Genomic DNA, 27,218 nt, shown 5'->3' on the forward strand with positions numbered 1-27,218 from the left:
TCAAGTGTCCCATGGTTAGGAAACACTTTGAAAAGGATATGAAAATTCAACAGAGAAAGGAAAGCACTGTCTATTGAACTATTAAGCATCAGCTTTGGCAAACATATGGTTGCGTGCTCTGTGATGGGTGGACCGTGTGGCCAGACAACTGCGCATAGACCAGAATGTTTCCTAGTACAAACATTTTGAACATCAAGGCTCAAAGTACATATGGTTGCTGGTTGTGTGACCTGTGATGGGTGGACCATGCAGTCTGACAACTGTGCATAGACCGTAAACAACAAAAGGTGGAAAAGCAGCAAAGAAGTGAATCATTGCTGAAGTTAACTAAAGGAAGGTTCAAGTAGATGCCATGATCTTTTGCGAACTGGAAAACCGAAGAAACAACTAAACTATTGAAGGTAAATCTTGGGGAAGGGAACCCTGAGAACAAAACTTGGAGAATATTCATCTTGTGGAATCCCAAGACCACAGTGTTGTTACTTTTGGAACTTGGGGAACGGAAACACGAGATTGGCAAGTGATGTGAACTGTGATATTTCTGAATCTGCAGAAGGTAACCTCAGAACTTGATCAGTCTTAATTACCACAAGACTACTTTGGAACTGTATTGATATTGGGACAGAGAACTTTAGAAGAACTTCAATTGCCAATCATTGAACATTTATTTTGGAACATTTATATTTGGTTGAGAGCATTTCCACACTAGCATAGGTCTTTTACACAGACAGACGTTTGGTTTTGATTTATAAACACATACTTTCCTTAGATTTCTTTAGGCAGGGAAATCCCCCCATAGCATAGGGTTAAGTAGGCGTTGTACCATCCTGATTATTAATAAAGCTTTGTTTGAATATATCTATGTCTGTGTCATCTCTCTTGACACCATACCATGCCTTTTTTACAGCTGCTAAATGTTTGAAATTTGCAAATGAAAAGCCAACTACTGGGAAAATGATAAATTCTGTGTAATTTGTAACTTTTGGGTAAATTAAATATTGTAATTTTTGAATGCAGAAGTAGAGTGAACAACTGTCAATAAGGTGTGTGAATGGAAGAGAAATGGTTCAGATGTAAAAAAAAAGAGAATCTTTGTAGTTCTATAAGACACAAGAGAACAATGTTATAGTGTATATTTTTCTGAATAATTATTTTTTAAACAAAATGCATTAACTTAAAGTGTATTCCACAAACTGTTCTACCTGTTGAACATAAGTTATGGATGGTCTTCTATCTATTCAAAGTAGTATACATCTAGGAGCAGCCCATTCATAACAATACCCCATTGTCTCCATAGCTAAATATTGCAGAAAGGATGTATAACATCTTTCCAGTTACTCCTCCGACCCTGTGGCCACATCTCCATTGGGTATTGTTCTGTGAGGAAGTGTGTGAAATCCGATGACATTTTTCCCCCCAGTACCCTGTCTTGTGGTTTGCCCACTGGCCATTGGTAGAGTGTTTGACAGTGAGCAGCTCAGAACAGTCCCATGCCTTTTGTGGATCGTTGGCAAATATACTTTTCTCCTCATGGTATATTTGAAAAGTTGCCAGATAGAAGAGAGCATATTTAATGCTGAACAGCTGGAGTTTCCTTTTCAATGGGACCAAGTCGAGCCTGGCTTTTTGACCTGCCACTATGGACGCCTCTATCTCCAGGGTGCTCCGCCTCCATGCTGCCTGCAGGATAGCATTGCAGTCCCTGTAGTTAAAGATTAAGGCTACAATTATTCACAGAGGGGCCTGTGCTGTAACCCTTTTCGCTCTTTCAATTGGGAAAAAGTTGGAAAGACCTGAGGGTCCCACAATGGACTGGAACCATTTCTCTATGAAAATGTCAATACAATGTCCCTTGGCTTTTTCGGACACTCCTACTACTTGGACATTATTTCCTCTAGACTTCCCCTGCGTGTCATCCACATGTGTCTCCAGAACTTTAGTCTTTCCTTGCAGGCCAGAGATTTGCGCCCGCATTTTGGAAATGGCATCTTCTGTATTACAGATTCTTTGTTCCATGTAACGAATCGCGAGATTTGGTCACTCCTCCCCAGGTGGGAGACTTTCCTTGTGAGGCTTTGGAGGTGAGCCTGCTATGCAATAATCCCCCTAGGGGTGATGGTAAGTGGGACCTCACAGGGAGAGCCTCCCACCAACCTGATGGACAGGGACTCCTATTCCGTAGAGGAACTCCCTAAAGCCCTGTCTCTGACACCACAACAAGACCACCAAGTCAGAGCACTGTATGGTACTGAAAAATGGAATTTAAGTTTCCTCTTGAAAAACAACCCATCACGGGAACTATGAAGAAGAGTAATGAATGAAGAGGAATAATGATTATTCCCAATCCTGTGATGAAGAAGAGTGTACTGAGAATGCAGAAAATACATCAGACACAGAGGAGGGACTATGACCCTACGCCGGGGAGGATCCAGCAACCTGTAATAAAAATCGAGGTACGACTCCTCTTAGGGTCAGACAGGAAAGAAACCCGGGAGCTTCAAACCAGTTAAGTCGTTGCTGGACTGCAAGACCACACAAGCCTCCGTAAGGAAGAAGGAGGAAGGTGCTGCTGGCCAGGGACCTTGAAAGAGAATGAGGCTGACAAGCAGAGCCAAAGGAAACCCCACAAGAAAGAGTCAGGCAAGACTGCACCAAGAACATTGAAAACTGGAAGCCGCATAGCCGCAGAACGAAGCAGAACGCATATGGAACAAGAAAGCAAGTCGTCTGGATTTCGTGTGAAGTCCCACTCCTGAGTCAAGGCCAGGTGAGGCCAATCTCTCAAGTTAATGGGGACAGCGGGAGACCCAGGAGGGATTACAGCAACCGGGAATGCTGCCACTATACTAGTAACAGTAGTTGGCCTGAAGTTGGGAAGAGTAGCGAATACTCTGTAACTCGGCCTTCTCGTCCCGGTATTCCGAAAGAAGTTAAAAAGAATACTCTGGGACTCAGCCTACTTGTCCCAGTAGTCAGAACAATGTTAGTAGGAAGAATGAATATTCCATGACTCTATCTACTCATCCCATGGAGTGGCTTAAGAATAAGAAAGGGCCAACAGAAGACAGTGAGTGTGAATAAGAGGTATACAATATTCATTATTTGATACACAAAGAGTTAAAGAAACAGAGTAACATTAAGAGTAAAGAGAATACAAAACCAGATTCATTCTGCGATTTGGAAGTAGGAAGATAAGGACTTTTAGAGACACTGAAGAGAGACTTTTTACCAGCATTCCTAAAATACACAAGGCTAAAGCGGAAAGGCCTAACAGGAAAGCCGGCAGAGGAAAGAGAGAATGGGAAAAGTCCTCTACAGGAACTACATCATTTACTTAAAGATATTGCTCAACAACATCGCAGGATTGTATAGAAAAAGCAAGGAAAGAAGTCTAGGTGAAGCGAGTAATTCTCCTAGAATTTGGTTGTTCGGAAGCCGAAGAAGCTTATTAAGGAGAAGGAACATTCTTCTGATCTTTTGTTATTTGAGAGTGGAAGAAATATATCCAGGAGAAAGGAGTAATTTGCCTGGTCTTTTGCTGTTCGGAACTTTCCAAAATCTATTCAGGAGCAGGGAGTCATCCTCCTGGACATTTATTGTTTTCTTGTATGATATGATAGGTTATTTATAACGCGCTTAATACCCAGAGATTTCTAAGCGCGGACCCGGCGATCGAACCTGTGTTGCTCCATGTCGTCTTGCTGCCAAGGCAAGCGTGTTGCTGCTGAGCTATCCCCTCGAGACTATAGTAGTATGCATAGAATAGCTTAGAGTTGGACGGACGACAGACTTTTTGTTTTTGGACTTCCCTAAAGATGACAAGGCCACTAGTCAGCTGGTACGGTAGAGAGCCCCATGGGTTATGGACAGTTAGCCATTTTTTTCTGTAATTATTTAAATAAAAATCCAACAAGAACTGGTCTGTCTCCTCCTTCTGACCTACCACATCCACCTCACTCACTCTGGATGAGATGTTAGCGCAGGATTTTCACATCAATGCAGATTGCATCAATCTTGGACTCATCTTGCATCAGTGATTGCAGTCATCACTTCCGACAGTCAGAGTCCGTTTTTGCAGAGCACCTATGTCCTACGATCTCCACCATTCCGGCTGCGATTCTCAGAGTGGTAAAGGTGTTGTATATTTGGATCTTGCTCTGGTGACACTGCTTCTTGTAATAATCCTTCCACATTATAAGAGATGGAGGTCTGTCATATCACATCAACTGGGGGCCTGAACTGTTCTTTCTTTTCACAGTGCAGTGAAGACTTAAGCTTCACTACAACAGCGATTGCTCATCTGTTATGGGGAAACCGACATGTCCTTCAGCCTGTCAGTACTGGGAAACATTGTTTCCCTTAGTCTAGATACTTTGTTACTACTTTTAGTAACTTGTTATCACTTGTGGTAACTTTTTATCATTGTACAATGCATCTTGCAATGCAGTACAATGGGGTACACTTTTCGTTTTGCCCTAGACTAACACTCAGAGGATTGTTGGTTACTCCAGGTGTGCTAAATTGACAAGCTGGTGGCAGCAGTGACTTTTTACCATTTTTGGTGCATTTCATTTTAGCCTTGCCGCATTTACCACGTTTGGCTACGAACTGTGGCTAGGGGTTAAACATGGCCATGCCACAAAATGTTTTCACTTGTCCTTTGGCCATCTGGTCTTTTAGCCTTGTTCCTGGCCTGTGAGACCAGGAAAATCCTTATATGGATTTCCAGTGGCCGGGAAAGCAGAGGCTTTTGGTGGGCTACTGGAAGGCTATGTGTGTTAGCTGCCAGGAAGAGGCCTGGGACTGTCTGGTCCCAATCCACATACTTGTGCCAGTGTGTTTGGTAGAATGAATGATTTTTGCCACCAGTGTCCTGAGTGGACCACTGCTGCTGGGGGAAGGGGGGTGGTGTGTGTGTGTGTGTGGGAGGGGGGAGGAGCTGCTGTTACCTGGCTTTTAGGATAAGAAGAGGACCCCTGCACCCACTCTAGATAAATCCGGGAAGAAACTGAAGGAGCCAAACTCCTGTCCAGCTACTAGACTTGCAAGGAGACAGTGGACCTGTCGGAAGAAGGCTTGGTGACCAACTTCTGCTGCTGCCCTGGTAGAGACCTGTCCTTTGGAAGATCTCCAGCAGTCCTGCGAAGGAGCTGCAACCCTTGGAGTGGAGGGAACATCCGTTCTCAACGTCAGCTCAGAGACCTACAAAGAAGAGCCTTCAGAAGTGCCCCAGGACCATCCTGTGGCTGACCAGCTCTGAGTTTGGGCTACCGTGCTGCAGATGTCACCATTCTGAGTTGAGGCCTTGAACTTGGCGGATTTTCAGCTTGTGCAACAAGACTTACCTCTGCAGAATTCTGTGGTCCTAGCATCAAGGAGACCCGAGATAGGAGCGAAAGTCTGACTGCGGCCAGTGCATACCTTTGCATCACCGGCTGTCGTTCGAAATTGTTCACCTGTGTCCACTCCTGTCCTTAGAGTGGCCCTGCATCAACTGTTGCTGCATTCTGCAACTGGGAGATCTTGCACCAGCATTCTGAACCGTTCAGAGAGCTGCTCGAACCTGCAATCCCTGGGGATCAAGGGCTGAGGCTGATGGTCGGAAAAGGGACCTCAGACCTTCTTCAATTGACCTGCCAAGTCCTGTGAAGAATCGGAGTATGGGGGTAAATTGTAGCAATACTAACCTGACCCCTAAACTCCCTATTAAAGGTTTGGTAACTTTTATACAACTGTTCTAACACTGGAACTGTTCACTGGACCACAGAGACGCTACCTTCATTTTATTCCAGCTCCACAAAACTGTATTTAACTTTGTTGAACTTTTGGGCACAATGCCCCATACATCTTAGGGATGGACTTCTGAAGTTAGGGCTAATTCCCTGTGGACCTGTAGTGCTAATACTAATCTGTACTTTTCTTTTCAGGGGTTTGATATGTATTTTGCCCTACACCAGTAATTGTATATATATGTATCAAATTTTAGTGTTGTGTGATATTACCTGTTAGTAGTCATTTTTCAATTAGTTATTTGGCAATAAGTAAAGAATTATTTGTATACCTGTTTGTCTGATTGTGTTCCTTGACTATTTCACTGTGTGTGCTCATTGTGAACCCTTGACAAGCTCACTGCCTCTTGAGGCCTAGCCTTGACCTTTTGCCTTGCTACCTTGAACTGGTTTGGCAACAGCTCCCAGAGTTGTCCCTGTCACAATATAGGTTGTCCTTCTATGCATCTGTCCACCAGGCCAGAGTATAGAAAATCAGTCCTAACAAATCAGACCCACAGGGAGCCAGTCAGCAAGCGTCCCTGAAAAGAAAATGACAAAACGATCAATATTTCCGGATAATTTCGAATTGGGGCTTATGTCTACTCTGCACCCCCTATATCTTTTGACTCATCAGCTGCTTTTGATACAATAGACCACTGAACTCGGAAAGACTTTCCTACATCACTGACAGAAACTATACATCATAATATTGTATAAAGTCCTTCCTTTTTGAAAGCTTGTATGGCTTTAATTTTGGCTCCTTAATTTCCTCAAGTTATCATTATGTCCTATTGGAATCCTTCCTTCCCCCTCTAATTCTTAATATTTGTGTCTGGCTATTTAGTCTTGCGTTAATTTGTGGATGATAACTAAATTCCACTTGACAAAGGTTCTGATTAACTCCACTGTTTGAGAGATTGCATACATGCTATCAAGAACTGGATGCAAAACAAATGGCTCTCTATCACTATTTATAAATTAGACATTCTCAGAATTTCCAAGCAAATGTGTACCCTCTTTAACCCAACCCTTGATATCATAACTTGAACACTGTTCTAAATTTGTCTTCAACAACACGGCAGGACTCTTTAAAATCTGCAGGGAACTGGCCAATCCTTCTGCAGTTTCCACCTCTCCTGTTCCGTGCTAGGCCCTCTGTACGGCTCTGACTTCTCACTTCACCACTAAAACCCAGGTCAGCCTGTCATCTCGCTCCTTCTCCCCTCTCCCTCTACTTCTCTTGGCCCGCCTCTGGCAGCCTCTCCCTCTCCTTTCTCTTCTTTCTCTCTGACTTCACCTGAAGAGGTTTCTAGACAAGTCCAATCTCTGAAAGTGTCACCCAACAGGTGCTCCCCTGCTCCTCCAGAACCATCAAGGACCACATAGACACCATCTTTCCTGCCTTTGCCGGTATCTACAATCACTCTTTCGCCACTGGATCTTTCCACTCTCTCCTCAAGCACTCCCTTGTGCACCCACTCCTTAAAAAGCCTTCTGCTGATCCTACCTGTCGGGTAAACTATCACCCGATCTCTATCACTCCTTTCCAGGGCAAACTCCTGGAAAAGCTGGCCATCTCCGAGCTTAATCTCCACACTGAATCTGTTGGCTGTCTCCACGAGCATCAGTTGGCTTCAGAGCAGCCAGAGGCACGGAAACTGCTCTCCTGAACATCTGTGAAGATTTGCTCACGAATCTTGATTCCAGTCTTCCTTCTGTTCTCATCCTCCTTGACCTTTCTTCTGCTTTTGACACAGTCGACCATGCTATCCTGATCAATCAACTCCTTGAGAAACTGGACATCATGGATCAGGCCCTGGATTGGTTGACCTCCTTACGCCTGGACCGACCTTCCAAGGTCCAACTTTGGTCCTTTCTCTCCGTCACCTCTCTCTCCACATTTGGTGTTCCCCAGGGCTCTAACCTCTCACTGCGGGTCTTCAATGTCTACTTGGCCCCTCTGGACCACCTGATCTCTACCTTCTCCTCTAACATTCAATGTTATGCGGATGACACTCATCTCTCTTTCAAGCTCCTCTCCGCCTCCTCTCCTCCCTCACTCATTCCTGGCTGTCTATCTGCGATTCAAGATTGGTGCACCTCCAATGATCTCTGCCTTCATGCCAGTAAGACTGAGATCCTTCTCATTGGGACCCCTGCTCCCGCTTTCCCTCTCTCACTCTGGCCGCCCTCCTTGCACCATCTTCCTTCGCCTTCTGGTGAGGCAAAAACCCTGTTCTAGGTCAAAAGACCTTTTTTAAAAAAACGATTTAGAAAGACCGCTGTGAGAACGCTCAGAATACTCTTTCTAAATCATAACAGTCAAGCCCCTGCCATACATGAGTGCACACAGGGGCTGACAGGCTGACCAAGATGGGCATGGGAAGACGGGTAACAGGTAAGTGTGTGTTTGCGTGCGTGTGTGTATGAAAGGGGAAAGTGTTTGTGGTGGGGGGAAAGTGTTTGTGGTGGGGAGAGGGCTGGGGGTAGGAGTGTGTCTGCGTGTGCATGTTTCTGATTGTTTTGGTATGTAAGGGGGTGCTGGTGGAAAAAGTGCATCTGAGTATGAGGGAGTATTGAGGTGGGGGAGAGGGTGTAGGGAGGTTTGGGGGGAAACCCCCAATTTCAAAGGGCAGAAGGGGGAGCAATCCAAGTATTTTGAATATTAAAGGCCGCCCAAAATAGGCTGAAAAGAATCTGTCTTTTTTTTGGTGAGGCCTTTAATATTCGAGATAATGACATGGAACCAAAAATCATTAGTGTCATCTTTGACTCCACTCTCTCATTCTCTCCTCACATCACAGACCTTGCCAAGAAGGCCCATTACTAGCTGCACCTCCTCAGAGGTATTCTTCATTTGCTCACGTTCCCCAGAAGCTCACCTTCTCCAGATCCCTGGTTCTCTCTAGGCTGGACTACTTCAACAGCCTCTTTCTCAATCTGCCTTCCTCTACTCCCCGCCCTCTGCAACTAATCCAGAACAGGACTGCAAGACTTGTCCTTGACCTCAAGCCCAGGGACCGTATCTCTCCAGCCCTGAAATCTCTCTACTGGTTCCCGTTGGCTGCAAGGATCAAGTTCAAGACCCTCTTCATCGTCCACAAGGCTTTCTGGGGCCAGGGCCGCACTACATCCAACTCTCTCTTCCAAAATACCTTCCTTCTCGTGCCCTTTGCTCAGCTACCTCTAACTCTCTGGGGGTCAGACGCTTCTCCACTTAGCGAGTGGGGGTAGATCTCTCTCCTCTGCCGAGGCATCCCTCTGGAATGGCCTCTTTGCCCTCTCAAACCTGAGCCAGACCACCTGAGGTTCCAGAAGCAGCTCAATACCTTACTTTTCTCCTCTGCTTTCTCTCTCTCCCCTGCTGATCGACCTATCCACTGCGCCAACTGGTTTCTGGCTACCTTCAGAATCTCACTGGGTACCAGGCTCCTCCACAATCAGTCTCCCCTGCACTGTATCCGAGCCTACCACACACTTGGGTCCTGTAACTGTAACTCTACAGTCCCCTGCAACCTTTGCCTTACCCAGGGCCGCGCTCCCTGGCTGCACTCACTCAGAGAAATGCTGCCCTGATTGCACTTCCCCCTGCCCTCTCCCTTGCACTCGCCTCTTCCCTCCACCCCTCTCTTCGCGATCACTTGCATGATCTGAATGACACAAGGCCTAGTATGATAGTTTGTCTTGTCCTCCCTCCGTCTCCCCCCCCCCCTTGTCTTGTCGCGCCTAGAAACACTTGTTATAAATGACTTATCATATCATATTAACTTGGGCATCATCTTGGACAACATGCTTTCCCTCATACCTCATGTCACCAAATCATGTCTGTTGCCATCTTCAAATTGAAATCCATAAAGAAAATCCTTCCTGTCGGTCCTGAAAAGAGAACAGTTGTCATTATAATAGTATTATCAAGCATTGACTATTGTAATGCACTTAATGCTTGGATACCTAACTTCACCATCCACAAACTCAAAATGGTCCAAATCCTTGCTGGCCAATCTATTCTAAATGCCAAAGGATGAACACGTAAAGCCTAATCTCTAGTCTCTCCGCTGGAACCCTAAAAGTGACAAAACTCAGTTCAAGCTGATCTGTCACCTTCCCAAAGCCATGAATGCCAATGTCCATGCTTTCCCAGGCCAAATAGTCTTACTACTCCCTGTTGGGTAGAATTTTCATCTTGTGTGATAGTCTCCTCTCCTGGTGAGTCGCCCAGCACTTTTTGTCTGACTCTCATGAGAGTTGGAACCTATTTTTGTATTTTCCTTTTTTAAAATTAATGTGTCATAGCCAAAACTCAGCTTTTCACATATAACAATAAACATAATAAAAAGGAAGAAAATTAAAATAAAAGAACAAGCAAGGAAAGAAAAACATTCAAATGAAATTCGGATACTATTTTCTAGGGCTGTACCGAATAGTATTTTTAGTATTAGGCCGAATACCAAATATTTTGTCAACATAGTTGCTTTATTTAATAAATCATGTTCCAAACTTCAAAAAACACACTTATTAAAAAAACAAATAAAGCACCATTTTAAATGCATTCTATACTTTTTAGTTCTCTTCGCTGTAATTAATGTAGTATCTTTATTTATTTAAAGTATAAAAGCCAGAAATAAAGCAGATCTCACCAAAGTGAAGGGACCAAATGTACAGATGTCTGTTGCATTCAGAGCAGGTTAAAGTAGGAGGCTTCACAAATGCAAAAGGACTGCCTTTGTGAATCAGATGCATTGCATTCGCTATCCAGTTGCAAAGTAGATGCGGTCGGGTTTTGAAAACTTCTTTACAGCTCCAATAGAAATGTATAAAATGGTTTATGTCAGCTTATGCAGGACACTAGTCAAGAGGAAATCTGAAATGCGTGAACTTCATCTCACAATTATTCACCCCACCCAATCAAATGCTGCTCACTTTTCACTTATCCTAGCCACTCCTTCTCGCCAATACACAAACATATGCAACTTATCATTCCTGATAAAATATCAGATTATGTTGAACTCAGGACTCAAGTCCTTAAAAAAAGAAAAGGGGGTACTATGACATACGCAGTGGCAAGTGACATGACAGGAACTGAAAGTATCTATGCACATTTCTTTCAGTTTGTCTTTCCCAACTGAAAAAAAGTGCACATTGCATATAAACATTCGCCAAAAGAAAAGATTTTCCTGTATTGTTGCAGGTTAAGTATAAAAGATGAGCACCTTTCATGTCTAAGAATCGGTAACAAAATATGCCCTAAAGAGCAGATTACAATATAAGATATTTTTCAGCTGTGTGATAGCAATTTGTCTGGTCTAATTATATTCAGTTTTGCAAACTGAAGTCTATATTTGCCTTACTGAGTTCATGTTGCATTGTATTCAAATGAGAATGTCAAGTATTCGGTAAGAGCTTAATAGCAAGAAACTATTCGGCTGGAGCCGAATAGCAAGAAACTATTCGGCCAGAGCAGAATAGCTTTTTTTCAGCCAGAATTCGGCCAAATACTTACTCGAAGCCAAAGTTCGGTACACCCCTACTATTTCCACAGTTTCTAAAAATACATAGGCACAATACAAATTATATTACAAAAACAACAAAACATGTTCATGATAACTCATTAGTCTCAATCTGAAAACTTTTTTTTGTCACAGATTTCTTAAAACCACTCTTTCAATTCATAATTCGACTATATCTACAACTAAAGACACAAGAGAATGCGTGTGGGTCTGGGGAAGGGCAGCAACAGGTATGAGGGATATGCAATCTAGACTTAAGGTCCTTTTTCCCTCACTCACCCATTCTTGTTTTGTACTGTGGGCACTGTGAGGGTGCAGTAGTGAGTGATTAACACATAGGTGGCATTTCTGTTGTTACAGACGTTTATTAAAGTATAAATAGGGTTGGGGAAAAGCCTCTCTAGCCCTAATGCTAAAAGGGGTTTCCCTGCTTCAACATAAATCTTAAATGGATATGGCAGAATGTCAAAAATAAAGAATTGTCCACCATCGTGTCAAAACTCTAGCCCTCACACTAACAACTTAACCAAAAGGTGCAAAGGAGTGACTTTGTAGCAGATCCTTCACAGTTCTTTTCAAAAGATCCAAACACAAAGTTCCAAATGTTGCAAAAGTAAACAAAGTTCACAGGGGTCAAGAGAATCTCTCCCTTCTCTTGACTTTGCCACACTGTTCGCAATCCTAGGGTTTGTCTCCCTTCCCCAGGTTTCTCTTCCTTTTATACAGCAAACCGGGTTCAATTCTTCTTATGTGGGTGTTAGGGAGAATTTTCATATTTGGTGCTAAATTCCTCCCACCTTAGAGACCCCTAGCTCTTTTGCTGGACTTAGGACTTTTTAATTTTAACCCTGGAGTGAGTGAGACCTTTTTATCACTCTCTCGTGTTTTTACCGTATTTGGATTTTGTGTTTTCACAGTTTTTATTATCTGACAAACTCTATGGGCATCTGCTTTTTGTATGGTGACACAGCACCTTCAGTGCAGTGTCACAGAGACATCCTTTTAGGTTTCTCATAAGGTTTAACTACCTTTTCTTGTGTGAACTACAGTTCCCAAGAATAGTAATGTAAAATTTACTTTTCTTACCTTTTCTCTTTGTAGGTCCAGAACACACCATCTTATGTGGAGTGCTGGGAGTTACCTAGTAGCCCGTTATTCTACTCTCTCATGTAACATTTTTATGTTACCCTCACTATTTTAAATGGCTGGTGGTAGTGGTTTACTTGTTCCTACCATTGTGCTTTTCTACTGCAAGCTGAATACCCTGCTGCAGTACAGCACCCATGGTTGATCGTTTTGTCAAAATGGCCCGTCTTCTTTTTTTGCCATTTTCTGTTTGTGTGTTCTTTCTTGGGTTTTACTCTGTGCGTTGAGATAGGTTTGAGCTCTTTGTTTGTCTTACCTTTGGCGGGTGTCAGCCCTGAAGCCCGCCCCTGGCTCCAGTTTGTATGGAGGGACTGGATGTGAGGGAGGGTCCCGAAATTCCCCTGTCCTTTGTCTCTAGGAATGCCTGAATGCAACTAGTCCTGATTGGCTGGCTAGCTGTCCTTTCGGGACAGCCACGCTGCTGTGTGATTGGCAGCCTAGGCTGTGCATGAATGGAAGAAACCTGCTTAAAAGGCAAGGGTTTTGGGACTACAGGCAGGAAACCATGAACGAAGCTTGCTGCATCCTCCTGGACCTTTGAATTGCCCAGTGAAGCCCTGCTGCTGTGCTGAACTCCTTTTTCTAACCCCGAAACAAAATCCACTGGACCACCTTCCCCGACTTGCTGTGCCTCTCTGTTGCTTCGGAAGCCCAATGCCAGGGGTTGAGTGCAAGGTCTGCCGCGGAACGAATCCGGCTAGAAGCTCCAGGAGACTCTTAAGGACCATCCAGACGCAGGACCTCCAGAACCAGAGTCCACTCAACAGAGAGCAGGACCGAGGGAGCGAAGGGAGTCCAACCTTTGTCCAAGATCTGCAACGGTGCTGTTTGTTAAGCGCTGAAACTGTGAAGTGCAGCTGAACCAAAAAGAGCCCGTAGCTGTCGACAACCTCCCAAGTACTGCCACAGGAGCCCTCCAGACGTCCTTCCTCTTGTCCCCATGAATGAGGCTCAGGAACAAGGGTCTGCACTGCTGTAGCAAGACAGAATCCAGCTGGCCCACTCTTCTTCAAACCAGAGGTACCGTTTAGGCTTGGTGTAATTACCTTATTGCCTTTTAGCCACACTCTTCTCAGTTGAGCATTGCATTGGCTTATCTTTTAGAGTTGATTTCAACTCTCTTCTCACAGGCTTAACAGCTTGTGACCCTACACGTGAATTTTCTAAACAACTCTCTAACTTTGTGCAAGACTTTGATCTAAGAAGTACATCAGATCCATAGACTGTGTCCCAAATGACTTTGGCTGTCCTGGCTCCCTGAAGACTCTTCTAGTCAATTGACTTTGATACTGTTTTTCCCTCATGGGTGGTAGCTTGTTGTATATTGTTATTGCTGGGAAAGGCTTATCTAGATTTCATTGGAAGATTTAGTTGTCCTCACATATACTGAGAAACTGTCTAACCTTTTTCCTTCCCTAACCTTTCCTTTCTACAACCTCAGAATCTACAAAGTTTACTAGTATGATATATAAATGCCATTACTGTCCTTGTGATTGAAGTCGCCTCAGGGTGTACAAATTGTGTAAGCAGCATATCCAACTATTATACACCAACTGGTTCTGATTCTGAAAAGTAATTTTAAAGTATATCTACATTGTTACAACGAATTGCCTTTTTAAAGAATGCTAATTTAAAAATTGATGTTCATTAAATAAATAACTATTTAGTGTTACTTGGCTACTTGTATTGACGGATTTCATTTGTACAGCTCTATAGCTCACATGTACCCCTCTTGAGATAGGTCTGGCTGCTCAGTCACATTACCAACTTGTGTAGTATAGGTCTATACCAAAAGGTGGGTTGCCTAATACCAAGCAGATACGTGTTGTGTAGTCTCACACAGTGTGACTGCATCAATTCTTACCTAACAGTGCGGAATAGTCCCAGACTCGCTTAACAAACACAGTTCTCTTCTCAGGTAGACTTGCTATACTCTCCTGCCAAGTACCACATTTTCCCACAACTGTGTTTCTTTATATGGGTGCGAGCCCCAGATTCGCCTGACTTTAACAGTTCTCCTTCTATGTAGACTTAGTTTACTCTCCTGCCAGGCACTACCATATACGACCAAAGATGTAACAACTTCTTCGCTATCACTTTCAGGGTCCCAGAATCTAGGTTCGGAGGGTTCCTCCCCCTTCCTCGCTTGCCACCCCTTTCTCTTTATCAGGGTCTCAGACCCTAGGTTCTGGATATTGGTTCCCCCTTCCTGCTTGCTACAACTTCTTCTGCTAATCAGGGTCCCAGACCTTAGGTACAGGGTATTCTTTCCCCTTCTCTCTTCCCACAACTTCTCTTCTCATCGGGATCCCCGACCCTAGGTACGGGGTATTCTTTCCTCCTTTTCTCTTGCCACAGCTTCTTCTGCTTCCAATCAGTTCAATGCCCCTTCGCATACCTGTGGGTTTGGCTTGTGATGGCATTCGCTTTCTCCCAGCTCCCTCCATCAGCCGCGGGACTCGATCTGCTTGCAAAGGCCCTGCTTGGTCTGCGGTGGGTCTGCAGCACCAGCCTTCCTTCAGGAAGTTGTCTCGCTTCCGACACCTCAGAATCACCGGCCGTCTTTGTCTGCCAGCCTGCCGTTCCAGCCAGTATCTCGGGACTATCTTGAGAGCTCTCACCCTCGCCCTGGGTGTCTCGGTTTCCTTCCCAGGTGCAGAAAACACGATCCTCTTCCTCGTGGCTCCTACAGCGGTGTCATGATCTCTGCTTCCAAAAGGTCAGGGTTTTCCCAACTCCCTTGGAAGCAGATCCATAACCCAGGTTCCGAGTGCCAACCAGTCCCAATTGGGACCTTTTGGACCCAGTCCTGGCGCCAGTGGCACCAGGCTCATAAATATGCCCAGTCCCAGCGCTGGAAGCGCCGGGATCATAATGCTTGGGTGGACTTACCTGCAGCAGACCATGCTGCTTACTTGCCTGCCAGTTGAGCCTCTGATCCTCTTCTGTTTGGAACTACTTTTCCTGTTGGGTGGGGCAGGAGCCACTCCCTAGATTCAGAACACTGGAACTCTTCTGGAAAGCAGGAACTCTTTTCTTACCTAGGCGTGGCTGTGGAAGGAGACACCTAAGCACTACAGGAGGCTATTTAAACCACACCCGATGGATGAATCTTGCTTTGCGTTATTCTGCATCCTCTGCAGCAGAACGCTCATTGTGTCTTCTGCATCTGATCCTGGGCCTAAGGAAAAAGGCTTACCATCCTGAATCCAGTCTTCAGCAACACCTATAAAGACAAGAAAGAACAGGTTAGCATTTCGGTCTTCAGTGACAGCTCTTCACTTACCTGGTCCATCGGCTGTCACCAACGCCTCGCGCTGCATTCCGGCATCTGAAAGACAAAGGCTTACCTACTCTTCGTGCGCTCCGGAGGTCTTCGCACTGCATTCCGGCATCTGAAAGACAAAAGCTTACCAACTCTTCGCACGCTCCGGAGGCCTTCGGCGCTGCATTCCGCATCTGAAAGACAAAACAAGGTGCGTTTAAAGACATTGGGGAACTTTAATACTCACGTGCCATTACTCCTTTCCACATCTAACCCAGTGGGTATTCCGGCACCCTGCAGCCGCTCCGAACTTGTACCTGCAAAATAAAAAGACAGTTAGAGCGCATCGTGAAGCAGGCAACAAGCGCTTACTTACGTGCTTCCAGGCGCTTCTATTCATCACACGGGCTCCATCTTCAACTCACTTCAGCCCGTCATCCGCCATCGCCGGAACCCTGCAAAACAAGAGACATCATTACTAAAGACTTTAAAGACATTAGAATTACTCGAAACTTACCGTTCGTGCAGTAAACGACGGACAGCAGTCCTCTGAAGTCAAGAGGCCTGCGCTACCTATCCAGTGAAGAAACTGGTTACAGCACCCTGCCCCGAGGCAGATGGAGAGCTCGGCATTCACTTACCTAAGGTGAGAGCGTTAACCTTTGGGGTTCTACAGGAGAGGAGAAAAGGAAAGAGATAGGGACACTCCAATAACCCCAGTTCATTAATCCCATATTTTCTATCTGCAGACATCTTACTCTTCGAGTCAGGCATACAGTGCACAGAGGTCCAGCCCAAAGAGCCAACCGGGTGCTACACATCACCTTTGAAGATACGGTAGTCGCCCAGTCAAGACCGGCGCCTCTGCGAGAATCAGGTGAGCGTTACAGAACGCAAAGCCTACCGCAAAACTCTCGCCCAGGCGCTATGGAAACCTCGGATACCGACCACCTAGCCCGGTTACTTGGGGAACTAAGGGCAGAAGTGCATGCAGCTCGTCAGGAAACGAATGCTCTAAGAAGGGAACTAATTATTTCCAAGGAGAGAACAGACGATCTTGCTAGACAATTGCTACAGTCACAAGCCGGACAGACCCCGTTACCCGCATCAGGGGCAAATCTTCCTTCAACATCCTCTATGAATCCAGTGCAGATCAACCTACCTGGGAATGTACCTCTGGCTCCGCCCGAACGATTTTCTGGTGACCCAAAGAGGTTTGCAGTATTTATCAATCAGTGCCGGTTGCATTTTTTATGCCGGCCAGCAGCCTTTCCAACTGATCAAGCTAAAGTAGCTTTTGTACTTTCGTACCTTAGTGGCAATGCGGCAGACTGGTCGATCCCTCTAGTTAATCAAGATGATCCGGTTCTCCATGATTTTCAAGCCTTTCAGCTTAGTATGGAAAAACTGTTCGCAAGACATTCACAGGGGCAGGCCTTGGACAATGAGCTTCTTTCGTTGCGACAGGGTAATCAAGACCTTTTGGCTTATATTGCATCTTTCAATAGACTAATAGTGGAAACTCAATGGCCTGAGGACAAAAGGATTACGCTGTTTTATAGAGGTCTACGTGGAGAGCTCAAAGACGTTTTAGCCCAAGTAGTGAATCCCCCACAAGACTGTTCGGATTATATAGACTTGGTCGTTCAAATAGATCACAGACTGCAGAACAGGAAGGCCGATCGTTCCAAGTTTGATGCTCGAGTATTTTCCAAACCGCCAACTCCTTCCAAAGGAGTAGACTCCGGGGAACCCATGCAAATAGGGGGTCTGAAAGGTCCTCTAACACAAAAGGAGCGGGAAAGGAGAAAACAGTTGCAATTATGCCTCTATTGCGGAAAATCAGGGCACTTTCTTCGAGACTGTCCGGTGAAACCTGCCAAGAAGGCAGTAGCAGCTGCAGTTACCAAAGTTACAAACTCTGAGCAGGGAAACAACCTCGCCCGACAAGAATAGAGGTCCTCTTGCCGAGCGTGAAAACCAGTTCCGTGACCTCGCATTTCGTGATACCTATGGTCCTCATTAGCCCTGATAATCCGGATCGATTACATGCAATTGAAGCTTACGTCGACAGCGGTGCCATCGGCAATTATGTGGATCATGAAATGGTTTTGAGGATGAATCTAACTCTTTGTCCCAAGGCTGTAAAGGACGTCATTACTACGGTGGATGGTACAGAGATAGCCTCCGGGCCAGTAACGCATACCACTCAAGAGGTGACGCTAGTAAGTCAAGATGGACACCATGAGAAGATCGTGTTCGATGTGATCAAGGCCCCTCAGTTTCAGATTATTCTGGGAATACCTTGGTTAGAGAAACACAATCCTCTGATCGATTGGCGAGCAAGAACGGTCCAGTTTCCAGAATGTGTCTCTACTTGTCACCCTCCACCTGGTGTTGCACTGGCAGCAATTTCTTCAGAGACTCCCCAGTTACCTCCCGAATACCTAGAATACCAAGATGTTTTCCGGAAGGATCAGGCTAACTCTCTACCTCCTCATAGGTCTTATGACTGCCAGATAGACCTGATACCTGGATCTACTCCTCCTTGTAGTAGAATTTATGCCCTCACCGAGCCTGAGAACCTTCACCTTCGACAATACCTGGATCAATACCTGGCAAATGGGTTTATTCGTCCTTCCAAGTCCCCTGCTTGTTCAGCTTTGTTCTTCGTTCCAAAAAAGGAAGGAGACCTTAGAACTTGTATAGATTATCGCTCCCTGAACCAGATCACCGTTAAGAATAGATATCCGTTACCTTTGATCCCTGAACTCCTGGACCAAGTCAGAAAAGCATGCATATATACAAAGCTGGATCTTAGAGGAGCTTACCACTTGGTACGAGTAAAAGAGGGCGATGAATGGAAGACGGCCTTCCGCACCAAGTATGGGCTATTTGAATATCAGGTCATGCCCTTCGGACTTTGCAATGCCCCGGCCGCCTTTCAATATTTTATGAACGATGTCCTCAGAGAGCTCATAGATGTGTGTGTTGTTGTTTACATTGACGACATCCTCGTTTATTCTTCATCGGAATCTGAACATCGGAAACACGTGAAAATGGTCCTCGAAAGATTGCGTCAACACAAACTTTTCGCTAAATTGGAAAAATGTGTTTTCAACGTGACTGAAGTTGAATTCTTGGGATTCATATTATCACCTGGCAGAGTGCGTATGGATTCAAAGAAGGTCGATGCAGTTCTCAAATGGCCATCACCATCCTCCGTAAAAGGTGTGCAAAGCATGTTAGGTTCCGCTAACTTTTACCGCAGGTTTATCCCCGAATTCTCTCGAATAGTCCAGCCCATCACTGCCTTGTTAAAGAAAAACAAACGTTTTGAATGGTCTACCGAGGCGGAACAAGCTTTCCAGGATTTGAAGACTAAATTTATCTCTGCACCAATCTTAAAACACCCTCGCCCCGAACTCCCCTACATCGTGGAAACTGATGCTTCAAGCCTTGCCATGGGGGCAGTTCTATCACAAAAGGACCCGGTAACCAATCAGTTGCATCCCGTGGCATTTTGGTCCCGCAAATTCTCGCCTCCTGAAATCAATTACACGATTACTGACAAGGAACTTCTGGCTATCAAGTCTGCCTTTAAGGCTTGGCGGCATTATCTGCTGGGGGCCCGACACACCGTTACTGTGATTACGGATCACCGAAACCTGCAATATTTGAAAACCGCAAAAGCCCAATCCTCTAGACAACTCCGTTGGGCATTATTCTTTGCTGAGTTTGACTTCATAATTACCTATCGACCTGGTACAAAGAACGGTAAAGCTGATGCCCTTTCTCGGATGGGAGTGGAAGAACACTTGATCAACCCTAAACCTGTACCAATCATTCCCGAACAAAGAATTCTGGGTGTAATCGCCACAGAATCCATAGAGGAAGTTAAGGATAAAGCCAGGCAACTTGTAACTCCAGCAGACATACAGAATTGGCATCTGCAGGGAAAGGACTTTGCAGTAAAGGACAACTTATTGTATTTCCAAGAACGATTATACCTACCCAGCACAGATTTACAGAAAAAAGTAATCTCTTGTTATCACGATTCTTTAATGGAAGGTCATCCCGGTATGGCCAAGACCTCAGAAAAGATCAAGCGCTACTTCTGGTGGCCGTCTTGGAAAAAAGATATCAGAGACTTTATAATGTCCTGTGGAGTATGCGCCCAAAACAAGAGTCAAAAGGAAAGACCAGCAGGCCTCTTACGCCCTATTGACATCCCACCTCGCCCTTGGCATACGCTTTCTATGGACTTCATCACCGATCTACCTCCATGCTCCGGATACAATACGATTCTAGTAATCGTGGACTTATTCTCCAAGATGGCGCATTTCATTCCGCTCAAAGGCTTGCCAACAGCAGCAACTCTGGCCCGAGAATTTCTCGAAAACATCGTCCGACTGCACGGTTTTCCTTCGGTTCTAATTTCGGATCGAGGTAGTCAATTTATTTCTCATTTTTGGCGAAGTTGCTGTCGGTCGGCTCAAATTGATGTGAGACTATCGACCAGTCACCACCCTCAGACCGACGGACAAACCGAGAGGACCAATCAAACTCTGGAACAGTATTTACGCTGCATGCTGCAACAAACTGAAAAAACTTGGAAAGACATCCTTTGGATAGCCGAATATGCCTACAATAACTCTGTCCATTCGGGAACTGGGAAAACCCCGTTTTTTCTTTTGTACGGCAGTCACCCTCGAACCTCGGAGTTGGATCCCCTCCAAGATCTTGAAACACCAGCAGTAGACTACCTGCATTCTACAATCACCCAAGCCTTTAAGGAAGCTGTTTCTCACCTTCAAAGGGCTAAAGAACAATACAAGAAAGGAGCAGATCAACATCGGAAGGAAGCCCCTCAATATCAAGTAGGGGATCAAGTCTGGTTATCCACCAAATATCTACCTCTAAAAGGGCCACGCACATTCAACCCAAGATACCTTGGTCCCTATTCCATCACTACCATAGTAAACCCAGTAGCGGTCAAGTTGGACTTGCCCCCGCACATGAAGATACATCCGGTCTTCCACGTCTCTCTATTAAAACCCGTGCAACCTCAAACCCGACTAACTAAATCTCCAAAACCTATCCTAGTTGATGGAGAACTCGAGTTTGAAGTCAAAAGCATTCTGGACTCCAAGATCTCCAAATCTAAACTATTTTACCTAATTGACTGGAAAGGCTACGGCCCCCAAGAGAGATCCTGGGAACCTGCTGAATATGTCCACGCTCCTCGCCTAATCAAAAGATTTCACCGAACATATCCTGACAAGCCAAAACCCCCGGAGAAGCCCGGTTTGGGAGGGGCCTTGAGGGGGGGTAATGTCATGATCTCTGCTTCCAAAAGGTCAGGGTTTTCCCAACTCCCTTGGAAGCAGATCCATAACCCAGGTTCCGAGTGCCAACCAGTCCCAATTGGGACCTTTTGGACCCAGTCCTGGCGCCAGTGGCACCAGGCTCATAAATATGCCCAGTCCCAACGCTGGAAGCGCCGGGCTCATAATGCTTGGGTGGACTTACCTGCAGCAGACCATGCTGCTTACTTGCCTGCCAGTTGAGCCTCTGATCCTCTTCTGTTTGGAACTACTTTTCCTGTTGGGTGGGGCAGGAGCCACACCCTAGACTCAGAACACTGGAACTCTTCTGGAAAGCAGGAACTCTTTTCTTACCTAGGCGTGGCTGTGGAAGGAGACACCTAAGCACTACAGGAGGCTATTTAAACCACACCCGATGGATGAATCTTGCTTTGCGTTATTCTGCATCCTCTGCAGCAGAACGCTCATTGTGTCTTCTGCATCTGATCCTGGGCCTAAGGAAAAAGGCTTACCATCCTGAATCCAGTCTTCAGCAACACCTATAAAGACAAAAAAGAACAGATTAGCATTTCGGTCTTCAGTGACAGCTCTTCACTTACCTGGTCCATCGGCTGTCACCAACGCCTCGCGCTGCATTCCGGCATCTGAAAGACAAAGGCTTACCTACTCTTCGTGCGCTCCGGAGGTCTTCACACTGCATTCCGGCATCTGAAAGACAAAAGCTTACCAACTCTTCGCACGCTCCGGAGGCCTTTGGCGCTGCATTCCGCATCTGAAAGACAAAACAAGGTGCGTTTAAAGACATTGGGGAACTTTAATACTCACGTGCCATTACTCCTTTCCACATCTAACCCAGAGGGTATTCCGGCACCCTGCAGCCGCTCCGAACTTGTACCTGCAAAATAAAAAGACAGTTAGAGCGCATCGTGAAGCAGGCAACAAGCGCTTACTTACGTGCTTCCAGGCGCTTCTATTCATCACACGGGCTCCATCTTCAACTCACTTCAGCCCGTCATCCGCCATCGCCGGAACCCTGCAAAACAAGAGACATCATTACTAAAGACTTTAAAGACATTAGAATTACTCGAAACTTACCGTTCGTGCAGTAAACGACGGACAGCAGTCCTCTGAAGTCAAGAGGCCTGCGCTACCTATCCAGTGAAGAAACTGGTTACAGCACCCTGCCCCGAGGCAGATGGAGAGCTCGGCATTCACTTACCTAAGGTGAGAGCGTTAACCTTTGGGGTTCTACAGGAGAGGAGAAAAGGAAAGAGATAGGGACACTCCAATAACCCCAGTTCATTAATCCCATATTTTCTATCTGCAGACATCTTACTCTTCGAGTCAGGCATACAGTGCACAGAGGTCCAGCCCAAAGAGCCAACCGGGTGCTACACATCACCTTTGAAGATACGGTAGTCGCCCAGTCAAGACCGGCGCCTCTGCGAGAATCAGGTGAGCGTTACAAGCGGGGACTTTTCCTTGTTTGGAGTCCTTCCTTGCTGTTTATTTGTTTGTCGCGATTGACCAAATTGAATAGGCTGGTCAGCTCACTGCATTTCCGTGGGGTGCTCTTCTGCACTCTGCATCTTCTTTGTCGCAGTACTATTTTTCAGAATGTCATGACTGCTCTTCTTCATCTCAGGATGATAAAAAGGAGGACAAACTTGTATCTTGTTTGCATACGTAGATGTATACCGCATCTCGCCTAGGGTGTCATCCCATATCCCATGAGGGGGTTTCCTTCCCATGTGAACTTCCCATGGTGCACCACCCCAGGTGGATTATTGGACTGTGGCTGTCGTCTTCCTTTTTTCGCCTTCCTCCAGAAGCTCACTGTCTCCAGAGCCCTGGTCCTCTCTAGGCTTGACTAATGCAACAGACGCTTTCTAAATCTGACTGCCTCTACTCTTCGCCCTTTACAACTTATCCAGAACAGGACTGCGAGACTTGTCCTTGGCCTCAAGCCCAGGGATCATATCTCTCCAGACCTGAAATCTCTCCACTGGCACTCCGTGGCTGCAAAGATCAAGTTCAAGACCCTTTGATCGTCCACAAGGCTTTCAGGGGACGGGGGCCGCACTGCCTCCAACTTTCTCTTTCTAAGCATCTTCCTTCTCAAGCTCTTCGATCATCCATCTCCAATTCTCTGACAGTCAGACGCTTCTCCAGGCAGAGAATGCAGAGCAGATCTCTTTACTCTGATGGGTCCTCCCTCTGGAACAGCCTCCCTGCCTCTCCCAAACTTGAGCAGAACCATCTACGGTTCAAGAAGCAACTCAAGGCCTTCCTTTTCACTCCTGCTTTCTCTCTCCCTCTTCTCGGCTGATGTTCCTGACTGCTCTGCACACTGGTCACCTGGCCATGCCATGTCCAGTTGCCCTTGCACTGCCTCCGGGCCTCCCAAGCACTTAAGGGTCTGTATCTTCAACCCTATAGGCTGCTTTCTCTCTGCATTTATGAGCCACTTACCGGCAGCACAATTGAGCTATCTGCACTTTTCCTTCCCCCTCCCCCGGTACTTCTTCCCCTCCCCCGCACTTGCATGATCTGAATGACACAAGGCCTAGTAAGATCATTGTTTTGTCCTCTGTCCTCCCTTCCTTGCCACGCCTCGAAACACTTGTGTACAGCGTGTTATAAATTACTTGTCATATCATATCCTCTTCACTTTTAAGGTTCTGTGAGACTCTTTGTAGAGCTTACCTAAAGTTGCTTTGCTGCTCGTGGGTTGCTGGAGTGCTGATTCATGTGTTTTGGTAGTTCGCCCATACACATTCGTCCAGACCTAACACCTGTGTGCCCACAGAGAGTTATCTCTGAAGTTCCTGAACCCTTTTTCCCAACAGAGAAGTGTAATTTACTTTGCTACAAGTCTTCTTCTGGAACTCTTGACTTTCTATAGCCTGTGCCTTACATGTTTTGCCCCCCAATCTGAGACTAAGACTCTCATAACTAGATAGGGATGGACTACAAAAGCCTAACGTCTCTGTGAATGTAATTCAAGTCTTACCTGCTCTCTGCTGGTTTTGATTAATTCATTCATTGCTGATGCCAGTGATTCCAAGTATGAATTGTAAAGTGCTTTACTTACCTTGAATTGCTTCCAACTATTCTACATGTGTGTAAGTAGTTATTTTACTTACCAGTATTATCGTTCTGTGATTGTTGGTTGATGAATACTTTTGCTAACTTGAATAAACTCTTTCCCTTACTTGCATTTCAGCTTAAGGTTTATCATTGAATTGAGTTCTAACTGCAAAAGTCCTACTGTATATATGTATACCATTTCTCTTACTTGCTTGAATTGAAAAGTGAACTTTACATTGCCTAGTAAATATAATAAATAAAAATATGTATAGATAACTGCAGGTGTGTGAGTGTCTTCTTGACTGCTTATGTGCTCAAAGGACGTTGTACTCTAATACAGCCCTTCTCCCTCCTAGAATAAGCCTGGCTGCTCAGCCATAGCTGCCAAAACCTTTGGGTAGGTCAGGCCTATACTAAGGGCCTGATTCAGAGAACATTTCCCTATGGTATTGCACCATTATAAGAAAAAACAACTTCCATGAATCAGGCCCTAAGAGTTTGAACGCTGTACACTAAAAGGAGACTCTTCGATAGACCTACCATAGGTGGACTTTAGTAAAACTTGCTAACGTTCCCCCCACGTAAACTAGAATTTGGAAATCTCAATCGGACTCCTTCCTCCACCCCATTCATATGCAAAATCCTGTTTTTCGCTGACCCTTGGCTCAGGGCTTGTGCCTCCCCCAATCTTGGAACTTTCCCTATGGAATTGCCAGTCAGCTATTGAAAGAGTTACACCATGATAAAACTCGTAAAGTTTTACTCATTTACTAATGCATATTACTTGGTCTTGGTTTCTCTCTCTGATCTGCTTGTCCAGCACCATCAACCTTTCTATTTGCTGTTGATGAGGCTATATGAAAAGTCAAATCAATAAAAATGTGTTCTGCCTTTTATTGCCCTTACTGAATTACATGCAAAAGCTTATCATTTCTGAAAAATGGCTGATGTCTTCTTTAATTGATGCTTGAAGTTGATGCGCATCTGTGCAATATCAGAAATCCTCAAGAGAACAGACCAAAAGCTTTTATGGTCTGGAGATTCACATAATGCTGCTTCTTGTTGATCAAGAGGTTCAAAAGGAATGTTACACTCTGGCTCTATGAAGAAAAGATCTAACTCGGGCATGTCCATGTGCAATAACTAAATAACATCCCCTGTCTTCCCATGGCTTGCTGTACCACATTTAGACCCCAAGACTAGCACATTTACCCCCTCGTCACACTTAGCCATTTCCTTAGAACTTAATCTGCCCACCTCTGTGCAGTGAAATGTTACCTGACTTGGAGATGCTTCCACGTGTTAGTATGTTTGTTGTAATATGAAGAATTTGAAAACACCCAGATTTCTGTAACTAATGGTACCTTAAATAAAGCTTTCCACACACCATGTAATCAAAGTTTCCTTTCAAATCTCAGATACTGCTGCAACTTAGTGTACTACTTGGGTGCCTAGCCTCATTCCTTGTTGCCTTTTATATGTTACACCTCTGTAATGTACCTGATGGTTTTCTCAAAGTCAATGTGAAGCAGCACCTGTGTGAGTCTGCGCCTTTTAAAACTCAAAATAAAATCAATTTCTCAACTAAAAGAAAGAGGAAATACCCTTCATAGTTCTTCATAATTTGTAATTAAGATGTCACATGGTGTGTTCAGTGTATTTAATTCCATTATGGATGGATGCCATTTAGTAGTGGGTGACATATGTTCCTTACTCCAAGTCATTATCTGTCATTCCTCCTTAATGTATTTAAGTTTGTAGTAGAATGTCACCTCCAAAGGTCTTAATTCTTCGACTATCACTGAGAAATCCCTTTGGAGGTTCTAACAGTCTTGGGGATATCATTGTTTAGTGCACTGTTGTGTCTCGGTGCCATAGCCTTTCAGCACCCAAGAAATATTGCAATATTGGAAGTGTCTAGTCATTATTGTACATAACAGGTGCTGTACAATCACTTAGGGCACTTAGAAGGATTCATTATATCACATATTCAGCTAATTGTATTTTATATCATATCATAGTAATAATTTATTGTGATTCAATATTTCCATTAATCACTTGTTTGTATCATTAAACAGAATAATATATCCCCTTCAGAAGTCGTTCAGTGGTCCAATCACAGGGTGATGGAGTGGCTGAGGTCAGTTGATCTGGCAGAATATGCACCAAACCTGCGAGGGAGTGGTGTTCATGGTGGTCTTATTGTAAGTATCAGTTTGCAAATGAAGGCATACATGTGTTCAAATGTGTCATATGTTACAAATTACTAACACATGATTAATATCACAAAACCAAGTGGACGACACAGAAAAAACAACTCATGGATTCCATTGAAAAGTTATTTTTTGGGGACTTTATACAAAGGTGTGAAAACTCAAACGCAGGGCTCTAGGCGGCAAACCATTAAAAGGAAAGCCTTCTTGTTTCATAAAACTTATTCTATCAAAGTCTCACTCCGGTATCACTCAGTATCTTGGGCACAACTCTGTCTTCTTGGATGACATCCTGTTTTCCTGACTAGCTCCTGCCTGTGGCCACAGGTTGTGTAGTATATTACAGGTTGACTAAACATTACCGAAGCCCTTACGCTTATCCTCATTGTTTGGAAATTCACTCATACCTGGGACTCGTCTCTAGATTTGAGCTCTGACACTCAGTCTATCTGTTGGCTAACCTTTGTGCTGAATCGCTACAGGCGTGTTGTAAGTGACTCCAATCAAGCAATCCCACTAAGTCAGTGCCTTGTCTGGGATGCCCAAGGGAAGCCCTTATTTATATATTTTTATGGCAAGTTATAATCTGGATGATGAACCCTTGTATAACACCCCTCTCTTAGAATCCCCCTGACCCCACTGAGCCAAGAAGTAGGTTTGCTTTGCAAATTTGAACAGTTTATTTGGACAATTCAACAATATATATCTATCACACTTTATAAATAAATTGATAATAGATACCACACTTCAGAATATGACCGGGATCCACAATGGATAATGTTACAGTGGTACACTGATTTGGTTACTTAGGAGTAGTATAGAGGATGAGGTAGCTGAAAATGCTTGATGGTTTCAAGGAAATGCAAGGTGGAATAAAATGCAGTACAGAAATACTTGTT

General features: G+C 44.9%; 1 protein-coding gene across 12 annotated transcripts in view; it reads left to right on the forward strand.

The window, feature by feature from the left end:
• The window catches only part of PPFIBP2 (PPFIA binding protein 2), a 1,806,653-nt gene that overhangs the window by 1,527,704 nt on the left and 251,731 nt on the right, over positions 1 to 27,218 (forward strand). For all 12 annotated transcript variants that reach the window (XM_069623590.1, XM_069623589.1, XM_069623593.1 and 9 more), the window contains one exon: positions 26,185 to 26,310. In XM_069623590.1, the coding sequence (XP_069479691.1) occupies positions 26,185 to 26,310 (126 nt within the window). The remainder of the gene's footprint in view (positions 1 to 26,184; positions 26,311 to 27,218) is intronic.

The sequence above is a fragment of the Ambystoma mexicanum genome, chromosome 11 (assembly GCF_040938575.1).
Source record: "Ambystoma mexicanum isolate Mex_15411 chromosome 11, UKY_AmexF1_1, whole genome shotgun sequence".
In the NCBI taxonomy this organism is placed as follows: Eukaryota; Metazoa; Chordata; class Amphibia; order Caudata; family Ambystomatidae; genus Ambystoma; species Ambystoma mexicanum.